This window comes from Macrotis lagotis, chromosome 7 (genome assembly GCF_037893015.1).
Source record: "Macrotis lagotis isolate mMagLag1 chromosome 7, bilby.v1.9.chrom.fasta, whole genome shotgun sequence".
NCBI lineage: Eukaryota > Metazoa > Chordata > Mammalia > Peramelemorphia > Peramelidae > Macrotis > Macrotis lagotis.
In genome coordinates, this window is record NC_133664.1 from 191,284,588 (window position 1) to 191,298,174 (window position 13,587).

The 13,587-nt window shown below is 37.3% G+C and overlaps 1 protein-coding gene across 2 annotated transcripts in view; it reads right to left on the reverse strand.

Moving 5' to 3' along the window:
• Window positions 1-9,558, reverse strand: part of PDE3A (phosphodiesterase 3A) — a 399,420-nt gene extending 389,862 nt beyond the window's left edge. Inside the window, exon 1 of one of the 2 annotated variants that reach the window (XM_074194319.1) lies at window positions 6,765-9,558. In XM_074194319.1, coding sequence (XP_074050420.1) covers window positions 6,765-7,733 — 969 coding nt within the window. In that variant the 5' untranslated portion in view covers window positions 7,734-9,558. The remainder of the gene's footprint in view (window positions 1-6,764) is intronic. The other variant, XM_074194320.1, reaches the window with a different exon arrangement.
• Window positions 9,559-13,587: the final 4,029 nt, after the last annotated feature.

Here is a 13,587-nt window from a genome sequence, read left to right on the forward strand (position 1 = left end):
AGACATCAAAAGGCAGAAAGAAACATCCCATATATACCAAAATATTCATAGCAGCACTTTTGTGGCAGTAAACGCTGGAAACAAAGAGGGTACTTATCAATTGGAGGATCTCTGAACAAATTTTGGTACATGAATGTCATGGAATATTACTGAATGATAAGCAATGACAAATATGAGGAAAAAACAAAATAATAATAATAATAATAATAAGTTTTGATAATCCAAATTATAAAAAAAACACTAAAAGGCAGGTGAACTCACACTGATTGTAATGATGAATCTTGATGATGGAGAGTGAGGTATGAATTTTTGACACATTCTTAATAGAAAAATGGGAGATCACACATATGGAATGTTATATACTCTAAGGACATGGTAGATGTGCAAATCAGTTTTACTGAACTATTTTTTTAGGGGTTTTTGTTATTAGAAGGTAGGGATGAAAGAGTATTTGTAAGTGACTGTGGTATAATTTTAAAAGCATTTATAAAGACTAAGAAAATGATTATTTTTAAAGTTAGCGTGGAACCTAAAGTATACCTTGAGGTGAGGCAGACACTACTGTTTCATGCCTTTGCTGAATATTCCCATTTTTAGAGTATCACTGCACACAAATGTTAGAGAAAAAATACTCCTGGTCTACAAAAAGTGACAAGTTACAATTACAGTGCAGATTTTCTCACTTTCTCTTTTAAAAAGTAGAGTAAAAATGGGCTATGAAAAAATTCATATGAAATCTCAAAAACAATGGTATTTTTTATCAGAAAGCAAGAAAAGGGTGTGAAACACACACACACACACACACACACACACACACACACACACACACACACATCGACACAGACACACCTTTTCCAGATAGTATAATTGGAAGACTAATACAAAATAATATGCCTATTGGTTTCATTTTGATTTCCCTAACATATTCCTCATTTTCTCAGAATCTATCAGAATCAATCAAAAAAGTGATTTTTTTTTAGCTTTTTGCAAGGCAAATGGGGTTAAGTGGCTTGCCCAAGGTGACACAAGCTGGGTAATTATTAAATGTCTGAGACCAGATTTGAACCCAGGTTCTCCTGACTCTAGGGTCGGTGCTTTATGCATTACACCACCTAGTTTCCCCTAAAAAAGTGATTATTGCTTGACATAAATACAGAACAAATTTCAAATAGATGCATTATGTGTTTTCAATGAAAACTAAGAAGGAAGTTGTATGATATAATGAAAAGAACCTTGAACTAGGCCTTATATCTGAGTCCAAATCCTAGGCATGCTCTTCTCTGTGTTACCTGGACAAGTCACACTCTCTGGGCCTCAGGATCTTCATCTGGAAAATGAGGGAGTTCAAAGAGATAATTTCTACTTATTGTACATGCTGAAATGTTATATGATCGAATAATTTAAAATATGAAGTAATCTTACTCCAAACCCCTCAGAAATGTAACATAAAGGTAATTCTCTACAATTACCTGTATCAATAACATGATAATAATAGATGACATTTATATAGCTTTAAAGTTAATAAAGAATTTTTTAAACATTGTCTCTTGCTATTAGATAAGGGCTATACATATCTCCATTTTACAGATAAATAAAACCAGGTTCAAAATACTTGATTCTCAGAACAAAAAGGTGTGTGTTTGAGACAAGATTTAAAAGTCTTCTTGAACCTAAGTTTAGTGATTTGCTTTTAAAACCAGAGAAGAATCTTTAAAGTGTATTTGATCAACTTGATTCTTTCCATAGACTAAATTCTTTAACATTTGGTATTGACAAATTCACATAAATATAATGAGTGCATTACAAATATAAGGAATATTTTTCCATGTTTTTATTGCTCCTTGTTACTTCCCTAGCTTTTCAAAGCCCCCTAGGCTTTTCAAAATGTATTTCATACACAGAGTCACTGTTCTGGCCTGTTTATTTAATTAAACATGACAGCCTAGCATACACAGAATTTCTTTCAGTTCCATAACTTTTCATTTTTTACACTTTAGTTTCAGTACAGAAAGAACAAAGTTCTTGTTTTGACTTCTTTCATATTCTAGTCTATAAGTTTATATAGATTCACTGATTTGTCAGTAAAAATGGTTTTTTAATCACACTTAAGCATCTAAACTAAAAAAAATGAAATTATAAAATATGTGACCACAAAAAGAGAAGGAACAGAAAAAAGAATTTTTTTCTTCACCCCCACTAGGAAAAAAATTGGATTTCTGCCTTTTTGTTTTCAAAAGTTGGCATTTATGATATTGACATTCATATTTCACTTTGTCATCAGGGTGGACTATGCTCATCTGAACTACTGCCTGTAACACTTCAATCAGCCTAGTACTACTAAAATATCTCCAAAGTTATGATTGAAATAATATGAATGTCTATATAAACAAGGAATATTACAATTAAATTTCTTGTTTGAAAAATGAAAGTTAGGGCCACAGCTAATAGATAAATTTCAAAAACACTAATTATAACAGAATCTCAACTGTTCAACCAATCATGTATCATTCCTCTTCCCAATGGAAAATTTTCTAGCTATTTCTGCTTCTATAATTTTCACATCCATGCTTCAAATATTTCCAAAGTTTGCTTAAGTTTTCATTTAACTTGATTACCAACACTTTTAAAATGAAAAGTCACAACCTATGTATAATAGCATACATTTGTATACTGTATTATATAGATATAGCATATGTGATATAATACACTAGTATGCCAGTATAATTTGAACTTTAAAAATGCTGTTACCTAAATGTTTATCATTTTATATTTTCAAGACAAATTCAGCCTCCTTTGCCTATAAATGCCCCAACATAAACAAATAAAACAGACAGACATACACAAAATGGAAAAAGATACATTTTCTAACTTATAATATATATATTTCTGTCAAAAATCACAATTTCAGAAAAAATCAATAGCATTGGTATGGAAACTTTCAAATGAATATGAAGAACTCACTGTAATCAGTGCCCTACTAATCAATCATTTCTTTGATGTATAAAGACAAGAGTGTTCTTCAAACACAAAGTCCAAATGTTAAAGGAATGCATTAATAAAAAATTTCTCATTGAAATATAAAAGCACTATCTGTTTATAGGTCCTGCATGACAATTTGCATGAATATGCAGTTTATCAAAACATTTTATAGCTATGTAGTTTGTGAGATAAATGTATATATTTGCATATATGTGTGTGGGGTGTGTGTGTGCATATACATACAAACACATATGTTAAATACCCTGCATATTTTTGGTTCTTCGGGATATCAAGGAAACTTCTTTCAAATGAGACTACGCTATAGGTCATAAAGATTAAACTTGCTATTTGATGAAAAACTGCAAATTTTCTTAAAAACTATATGGCAAGGCACTGTTCTGCATGCCATTTAAACTACTGCTAGTTCCTGCTGTGAGAAGAAACGTAGCATCATGGTACAGTCAAAGGTGATTAGGATTAGAAATCTAAGAAGCTGGGTTAGAGGCCTGGGTCTGATACATTCATTACCTCTGTGACCTTGGACAACTACTTAAAAAGCTACTTAAACTTGTCTAGGCCCCCAAATCCCATCATCTGTAAAAATCAAGGAGTGATCCTAGATCATCATCATCATTGAATCACATAATTAAGGCTGGAAGAAACCTCAGACATCAGTTACTCCAACCTCTCATTTGACAGCTGAGGCAACTGAGGGCCCCCACACCCACCCCTGTCCCAACCAAGAAAGGTAACCAAGCATCAGAGGTGGGATCTGTGATCAAATTCTCTGAATCCAAATCCAGCACACTTTCCATTGCACCAGACTTCCTGAAATGCCTTAACCCTTTAAAATGATGACTCTGACTTCTGGCCTAAAAATCTTCCTATCCTTTAAGGGTGTAGAGCAGTCAGGGAAGAGAAGGAAGGAAGGACTAAAGAGAGATTTTATAAGGAACTGAAAGATCACTTTTATGTATCCAGAGAAGAATGTGGCATTAGTCACTCTCTCCAACCCTTACAACTTATGATGCTCAAAGTCCAAATAAATTATCAAGTTTATCATAGGACTCTGCTTTCCTGTATACTGTCTTTGAAAGTTCTTGAACAAGTCTAATGTATTACTGTGTGGTGTTTTGTGATCCCTTTCAGTTTTTTAAAGGCAATGGAATAATTAATAGTTAATAAGTCGAGACACATTTAGAAGAGTCAATTACTGTTTTTTCTAAAAAAAGTGTCTAAGATAGTGGTAGATGTTGCACCATAAATCATGTTTTCCTTCCGTGCATGTCATTTATATGTATTTATTCATCAACTTCACATCATTGGGCAATTTTTCAGGGTTAAGAGAATGTTTGGACCCAAAATTTTATTGGTGGTGGAAGCTAAATTCTCTGCTGATACAATATGCTATCTATGTTTATAAAGCACTGTACATATTAATTATATATATACACACACACACACACACATATATATATATATATATATATATATATCATTCTATTATAAGCTTCTTATATACTCTTTGAAAAGAAAATCTATTCTAAAAAGAGAAACACCTGCCCATAGGTTTTTAAATTTTTTCAGGATCTAAATTTCACCTAAATGTGATCCTCCTTTTGTCATGAACCAATGAATAATATTTTTCATAAATAATACAGTTAAAATTATAATTAAATAAGGTTAATGATTTCAAATAGTTTCATTACTTATTCTACATGACAAGAATGGCATATACTCTTTCCACCTATCAACAATTTTATAAGCTTTAAAATGCAACAATTTTTAAATGCGTCAAATTTTTCACCTATCAATATAAATATAAAAATAAGAAAAGGGTAATGAAAAATATGCCACAATTTACTGACACTTTTACTTTATCTTAATTCCATTCAGTATCTAATGCAGAGGAAAGTAGAACCTTGACCTCTTAATGGAAACATGAAACCTCTTGAATTTAAATCTACCTACCTAAATAAAATTCACTGGAGAGGAATTATATATGATGAAATATTTAAAAATGTAACCTTTCTTTTAAAAATGCATGGCTTGTTTACTTGCCATTCACCTCCAAATATCATATACAGGCTAGGCAAGTATTCTAAAGATAGACAATACATTCCCATATACCTGTAAAAAAAAGAAATTAATGCTGATCTTCCCTTTAACAAATTCTCTTATCTTCTCTTTGGACTGATATAATTTTTATTAAGAATGATAGAATCAATTTGAGGGTATGTACCACACTATTGTAATTTTCTTACAGAGTAATATTTATTTTATCTAGACAATATGTTAAATAAGTATGCATAATTTTAAAACAAAGACAAAGTATATAATTGTTAGCTACTCTTTCAGATAGTACAGAACCTACAAATATATTTACTTATCAGTTCATTTCCAGAATGAAAACTAGCTACCCAAACCATACGATGACTTTCACCTACTCAGAAAATGCTCAACTGCTTTCACAACCAGACAGTCACTTGGAGAAAAGTGGTTTTTTTTTCACATTTTAGAATAATCTCTCAGTCAATAGTCATTCAAACATTAACTATCATTTAGTCTTAAAAAATATAAATTCCAATTTTATCCCTTATTTTCCCCCTTTGACACTGCATCAAACTTGTTCAAAAACATAATACTGAATACTTATTCTTACTTATAAACAATCACGATTTAAAATTAAGTTTTCTTTTCAAGTTACAAGAAATGCTTGCTATGTTTTTTAGAACTGTAATGAAAAGACACTGAATTCCAAGAAGCATGTAATGATTTTCATTTTGTCCTCAAATGCTCATAATTTCAGAGACTGTCAGAATGACATTTGCACAAAAGCATGCACACTCATTTCCTACTGAAATTATTTTAAAAGGTTTTTTTTTTTTTTCCTAAATAAGGGTATACGGTTCAGTTTTCAAAAACTCCAAGGATGATTGCTGGGTCACTGATCTACAGAAGTTAATTGCTATGCAATTTTTAAACTTAAAAGGAATTTATATATTCTATCAAATACAATCCTGGATAAATATTTCTTCTACCCTTTGTTGCATACTTTGCATAATATACAAAAATGTTTTAATCCAGTCTTCAGATAGGTTATCAAATTGTTCTGTAAAACTATATTACCAAAATCCTACAATTTGTAAATGCAAAAACACTCAAATGAATGTTTATTAGTCTCAGTTTATACAATAGCAACCCCCCAAATTGACTTCTAATATATTTATAACTCATTAGACAGCCTCAGATATCTCCTGCTTGCAAAAAAGTTCCAAACTTTTATATTGACAGCACTAATTCAAACAAGCCTTACTGTAGAATTGTTTATCTTTGTTCCACCAATGTACCACTGTTTAAGAAATATGGAAGGAATACAACAAAGGCCACGTTTTTAAAAGCTCATCCACCAAACTTAAAACCAAGTGCAAAACACTACTTCAAAATAAAGGGGTAAAAGGGAGTCAACGCGTTTTGAAGAGTTTAAAGTGGGTGACCAAGCCAGGTGTAGGGAATGTTAAAAGTTGCAACAGCTGTGAGTAACCCACCAGAGATCATCTCTTTTGCTCTGAATCCTTGTGGATAATTGTCTAAGTTGCAAGGTGCTTGGGGGTCAGAGCAACTGATGCCCATCTGCCAGTCTTTGAGATGTGTTTCTGTTCCTAGTCTCTGTCCCTCCCTGCATCCAGGACCATTTCTTACCGTGACTCGCCGCGCTCCGAGTCTCTCCTGCCCCTGTTGCTTCAGCCCTGCTGTGTTTCGGACGCGAGGTTTGTGAGTCTTACCTGTTCCCTAGGTATGCAGGGAAGGGAGGTCCTGCGATGAGACTTGCTGCCGCAGCCGGACATCTCGGCGGAGATCACGGAACTGGACCTCCTCCTCCTCTTCAATGCCGAGAGCTCTTCTTTAGTCCCCACGACCAGCTGGGGGTCAAAATCCTCTGTCCGGGCCCCTGCTCTCGAGTGGAGCAGGAAATGTTCTGGGTACCTGGCTAGAAGCAGCCCCGCCAGTCCCACCGAATACGCCAGGTAGGGCCTCCAGGCGACCTTGACCCTCTCTAAGGAAATCAGGGACGCGGTCCGGACCGCACTAACCAAGAAGATCATGAGGACAGCCTGCCTCAGCTTCAGCACCAGCCATGTCGCGGCGGCCAGGCAGCTGAGCACCGCCCCCGTGGCGGGGAGAGAGAGCAAATGATCCTCGCGGACTCCCAGCCCAAGGTGGACCAGCGCTTCCCCCCCGCAGCAGGCGGCCAGCAGCAGCAGCGCCGGAGGCAAGCGGACCCCGGAGCGGAGCAAGTACAAGCCCATCCAAAAGAAGGCGCACAGAAAGCCGAAGAGCAGCGCGGCGGGCTGCAGCCCAGCGCTGAGCTGCCCGCCTCCACTCGGCGGACCTCCCCGAGGCAGAGCTGAGACGCCCCCTTCAGCCGCTGCCCCCGCCGCCGCCGCCGCCGCTTCCTCCGCCTCCGCCGCCGCCTGACTCTCCTCCAGGTCACAGCTGATCTCGCCCCGGACCAGCCTCACCACCACGGCCAGCAGAAAGGAGAGGGAGCCAGCGCACAGCGCAGAGGAAAGTTTCCGGGAGCTCCGCAGCTTGCTCAACACTAAGTTTCCCCAGGCGGACCCCGGCTCCCGGGGAGGTCTCCAGGGACCCGCTGAGCGCGGGGGCAAGCGATGGACATCACGAGGGTGACGGTCGCAGTCGGCCCCCCGGACACTGCTGGGCTGGTCCCTGACAGCAGCCATCGCTCCCATTGGGGCCACGGTTTAGCCTTCCTCACCAAAGCACCCAATGGGGGTAGCAACTCCTCCTGCCTTGATTTCTTTCTCCTTTACACTCCCCCACCCCAAATCGCCTTAAGTTGCAGCTTCACAATAAGCAATTAGGTGCTTCTAGAGGTGGAGAGAGGGGGAAGGATGAGGAAGGGGGGAGGAGGACCGTGCTACCGAAAGGGGCTCTTGAGAGTTCAAAGCTGGCAGGGGCGAAACCGACCCGACACCTCTTTCCTGCAGCTTTTAAACAACCACCCCCCGGGGTCTTTTCTTTCACTCACACACATCCTCCCGGCTTCTTACTTGAGGTCTTTGCAAACTGCGAACCGCATCCTTCAGTTGACAGGGGAGGACTGAAGTCAAAGCAGCAGCGACCCAAGAAACAGCAGCAGCAGGAGAGGACAAGTCAAAAGGGCTCGTCCATCTCCAGGGCTAGGCCATCCCCATCTCCCCGCAGCTCTTCTTGGTGCTGCCCCAACTATTAGCTGAGCTCCAAAAGCAGAGCGAGTATTCCCTCTTCTCTTTCCTCTCTCGGCCCTTTCTCCATCACTCTTTGCTCTCCTGCTACAGTCCCTTCCAGCACTGCCGCCAGATGGGAATCGCCATTCCCCCAGGCTAAAGAAGAAAGCCTGGCTGTGGGACCAGGGCGCGGGGAGCTAGTCCGGGTCTCAGTGATTAAAAAAAGAAAGAAAGAAAGAAAAAATTGAAAAGGGGGGAAAGGAGGGGAAAAGGAAGAGTTGCTAAACTCAGTCGGAGAAACGGACTCTTCGAGAGAAAAACAGCAAGAGGGGAAAGAGGAAGGGAGAAATGAAAAGAGGAAGGCGGGTGAGAGGGAAAATGGGATGTGCTTTTTTGCTTTTTGCTTTAGTGCTGGTCCCGGGGATTTGCAGTTTTGTAAACTAAGTAGATACAAGAACCTGAGGAAAGTCATACTCTGATCAAGGCAATCCGTGAGCAAAGTAATAATAACAACAACAAAAACCCGAAATGGGAGATCTTTTATTCGCCTTTTCTCCCTCCTTCTTTCCCGTTCTTTTTTTTTTTCTTTTTTAAGTCAATTCTGAAAAACAGACTTCCTCCCTATGTTCGCCACTGCCCCCGAGGAGGCGCTGCTCTTGGCGCTCCTTCTATATTGCTCCCCACTCCTTGCCTGGGACCTACGCAATAAACACGCAGGAGAAGCCGCTACGCTGAACTCCGGTCACAAGCTAGAAAGATTTCAGTTCTGAAACGTGGGATCCAATGACTGGCTTTCCCATTGGCGTTAACTTCTTAGCTGTGTTCGGAGGAAGGGATTCTGTTTGGCTCCCTAAAAGAAGGAAGGGTACTATGTAGCCAACTCACTCCCTTCTGTCATTTAAAAATTAAGAAACCAACCACAATTTCACTCTTTTGAACAGGAACCATACATTCATTCACAAGTCAGTTTAAGTAGCAAACCAAATTCAAGAGGCACTTCTGAATGGACCTGCTCGCAAAAATAATTTTCAAACCGGAAACGTTTTGTGGTTCTTCTTGGTCTTAGTGATGGACAGTCTCACGTTACAAAAACCACTTTATCTTCATTGCTGTCAGGAGGAAGCGTTGTTTTCCTGCTTGTGTTACTTCCTTTCCTTTTGAAATTTTGTCAGTAACAAAGCAAAAGAATTCGGAATCAGGAATATTCCTCCACTACTGGCGACTGACAATTAAACTAGGATTTGTGGTTTGTCTCTCAGGGAGCTTTTAAAGGTTAAGGGATCTTAGGGTAGTTCTAACCAAACATCAGTTTCCTCCAAAGGGGAGACTGGACTGTGTCAACCAAATTCCTATCACTGTAAAATGATGTTTTTATATTGAAAACACACACACACAACTTGCAACAAATCATTTAGTACTGTAATCACACCTGTGATTTGAATGGGTGACAATGATGTCACAAAAATAACAAGTGTTTTAGAAACGAATGGTAATTCTAAATATAACCAAGGACTGACTTCATCAAGGGTATGATGATCAGCAATTATGACAACACCACAAATAGGCTGCTAAGTGGGTGTGTGCCAGACCCTCAGTAGTCCCTTCTGCTGCTGGGGCTTTCATTAATAGACAAAGCAAGGACACTTTAAATACATATAATTCTAAAACACTCCCATATCTTAGATTGAACTCAACCACTGAAAATAATAATGGTGATAATTAATAAACCACTTTTGCCTAATTAAATTCATATTTCAGGTGAAAGTATTTTTAGTCCACAGGATCTGGATAATTGCTTCAATATGCCATGCTTATTCTGATATAGAAATATAATTTTACAATCAAAAGTGAAATTAACTCTTTTGAAATATGAATTTATTGAATAAATGGTTCCCTTATACTTTATACTCCTTTTTGTTATTAGTCAGAGTTTTTGAATGATGTGACACATATATCAGTAACATTGTAGAATCAGTAACATTGCAAATGGGCTCAGCCAGAAATGCAGAACTCATATGTCATGCGGAGAACAACCAGGGCAGCTAGTCAATGAAGGGAGGTACCATCTGTTTAATAATTAAGGTAACAGGAGCAATAATGTCCTTGCCAAAGACAAATGAGCCCCTTATCATGCACACACATACTTGTAGGTTTCCATTGTATATGCTTGAGTCAGATGCTACTCAACCTATGATTTAATAAGAAAAAAAATCAAATAATAGGCATTTTGACAACAAAGATAGGGACATTTAAATTTTAAAAACATTCCTAGTTATGGGCAAGCTTTGGGATTGGTGATAAAAGCATAAAAAATAATTTGGGACCATAAAATATAAATTTTTAACATACACTTTAAAGTCTGCCATACTAATTTTAAAAGCTAATAAATTAGTAGTGACCTAATTAAGTTTTTTTTAGAGACAGAGGATAAACTTCCTGACAGGAAACATGTAACACCTGAGGCATCTCACATTGTCACATGTACTCCTCAGAAATAATATCCAAGTACTCTATTGCATCACAGCTTCTCAAGTCCAAGTCATTTTCCCCCCTAACCCTTCTCACTTCTGAAATTCCTTATTTTCGTTGAGGGCACTACCATCTCCCAATCGCACAGGCTTGTACCCTTGATGTCATTCTTGTCGTCCTCACTAGCATTCATCCCACATATTGAAACCATTGTGGAATCCACCTTTCGCTACCCTGTCTTTTCCACCTTTACAAATATCTCTCTTATATTCCTTTTCATAAAGCCATTACCCCACTTCAGGCTCTCATCACCTCTCACCTGCACTGTTATAGCTTTCTAATTGTTCTCTCTGCCTCAAATCTCTCCCCACTTAGTGCTGAGCACATCAAGGCCTTATTCAACAAGCTCTAGTAGCTCCTTACTCCTCCAAGATAAACTAGATACTTTGGCCTTAAACACTTTTAACAATCTATTCCCTTCCTACCTTTCTAGTCTCTATGTTTGACTTGCCTCCTCAAATTCTCTGATCCATCTATTCAGAATTTCTTGCTGTTCCTTACACATGATGCTGCTTCCATTTCTATGCCTTCACACTTTCTGTCCTGCCTGGGATGTTCTCCTTCCTTTTAAAATCATTGACTTCCTCTAAGACTCAACTCAAATACAAATTCCATAAGAGCACTTGCCTGATTCCCACCCCCAGCTACTAGAACTTTCTCTGCTAAAATTACCTTCCGTGTACTCTGAATGTACTGTTTATGTAGCTATTTGTTGGTCTGCTAGCTCTTCCTTTCAAATATATGTTCCTTGAAAACAAGGACTTCTTACCCTTTCTTTGTATCTTTAGCACTTAAGGACAGAAAAACCACTTAATAAATGCTTCCTGATTAATTGACTGAAAATCATGGCTCATGAGCTTCAAACAGTGAATAAAAATTGTAGATATAAGTGAAGACTTTTAATTAAACAGACTAATAAAAAAGCCACAACAATACAATCTCTCTATAAACTTCATGTATACTTTCCTATAAATACACATTTATCAATAAAGAATATGTATCCTATCATAGGTGAGAGGTGAGATGATACATCTGGAACACGATTGATAAGCTCAGATAAATGGACTACAAGGCCATAGATGTATTTTTGGTGAGATGCTGCTCTGCTGTGCTTATTCCCGTATTGTCAGCTTCTGTTTTCTAATTGATGCTGTTATTCTCTTCCCTTTTGTGAATAGGTTCATTTCATTCATAATCATGGGTATGATTATTAGTTGTTTGTTAATTTGTACTTGTACTTTTTTAGGGAGTTTGCCCATATGATATTACAAGGAAAACATCCTATTTCCTCTGTAAATCTCTTCCAGATATTTACTTTCTTCCTTTCCTTTTAATCTTCCCTTAACATTCCTCCCTCCACCAATCAAATTTGATTTACTTATTACTACTTTTACTTTATCCTGTCTTCTTTTAGATTCCTCTCTATCCTTGTTCTTCCTGCTTCCTATTCCATTTTGAGTCTAACTATTTTTTCTTTATCAAAACCTGTGAATGTGTAATTGTGATTGTTCAATTTTCTTTAATCAGCTCAAATGAATTAAGATTTATGGGATGTCTATTACTCCCTCTCCCTTCCTCCCTCTCTATATTCTCCTTATCTTATGTAGTTCAATTATGCTTTAGGCACCATTAATTCATATGCTTTTAGTGTTTTAATAGGAATGGGTGATGTATTTTAAGACTGAGAGGAGAGAGGGAGAGAGAGACTAAGAGACAGAGAGATTGATTTTCCCTTTTGTAACCTATTTAGATATGAATGTAGTTCAAGCTTTGCCTATTTCTCTTTCTCTCTCACCTCTACCATTATTTCTTCCACTGTAAAATATCTTCCTGGAATTCCTCCTTTACGTGAGATAATTTTTCCCATTCTTTGTCTCTCTTTTCTCATTTTCAGGGCATCACTCTTTCTTCCCTATCCAATATTTTTAAATCATCCCAAACTAATTAACTCACTTCCATACTTTCTTTCTATGTAGAATCCTTCTAACTGCCATAACAATGTTAAAGTTTTTCAGAGAAATATATATCCTCTTTGAACCAGAGTTCCCACTTTGAGCATACCCAAAGAAGGTTAAAGATAGACACTAAAATCTTTATAGCATCAATTGGGGGAATTACTATATGTATTGTGGTATCTGGATATAATACTGGGAAATATGCTCTGTGAGAAATTATGAATAAGAGGAATTAAAAAACTAATGAGAGATGTCGATTATACTGATGCAAAGTAAGTTAAACAGAATCAGGAAATATATACATATATACATATATACATATATATATATATATAATGTGTGTGTATGGAATCTATGGGTATTGTATTATATGCATGTTATATATAATATAAGCCAAAAATGTAAACAGAAATATTAAAAATGAAATTAAATGCTGAATAATTGTTATAATTAAGTTTAATCCTGAGGACAAAGTGAAAAAAATGTGCTTCTCTCTCTCACATCTTTGCAGAGGTGGTAGTCTATGCCTATAGAATATTATATATACTGTCAGATATGGCTGATATATTGGATAGTTTTGCTGAACTACTCTTTTTCCCCCCTCCTTTTTACTTTTCAAATTTTGTTATAATTATTATAGGTGCCAATACTATTCTTCTTCTCTTCCAACATGGATCATGTTCAGAACCATTCCTGGTTTCAGGTGACCACATGCAATTTAGTAAATTTTCCCTAATAAATGACAGATCTCATTTTAAGCACTAACATTGACTTTACTGATTATTTTTTAAAAAGAGGGAAAGAAAAGGGGGAAATTTCAAGACAATGGAGGGTTAAGCATAAATGGAGAAATATTCTGATAGGAGGTAGAGACCTTATAATAGGTATGCAGA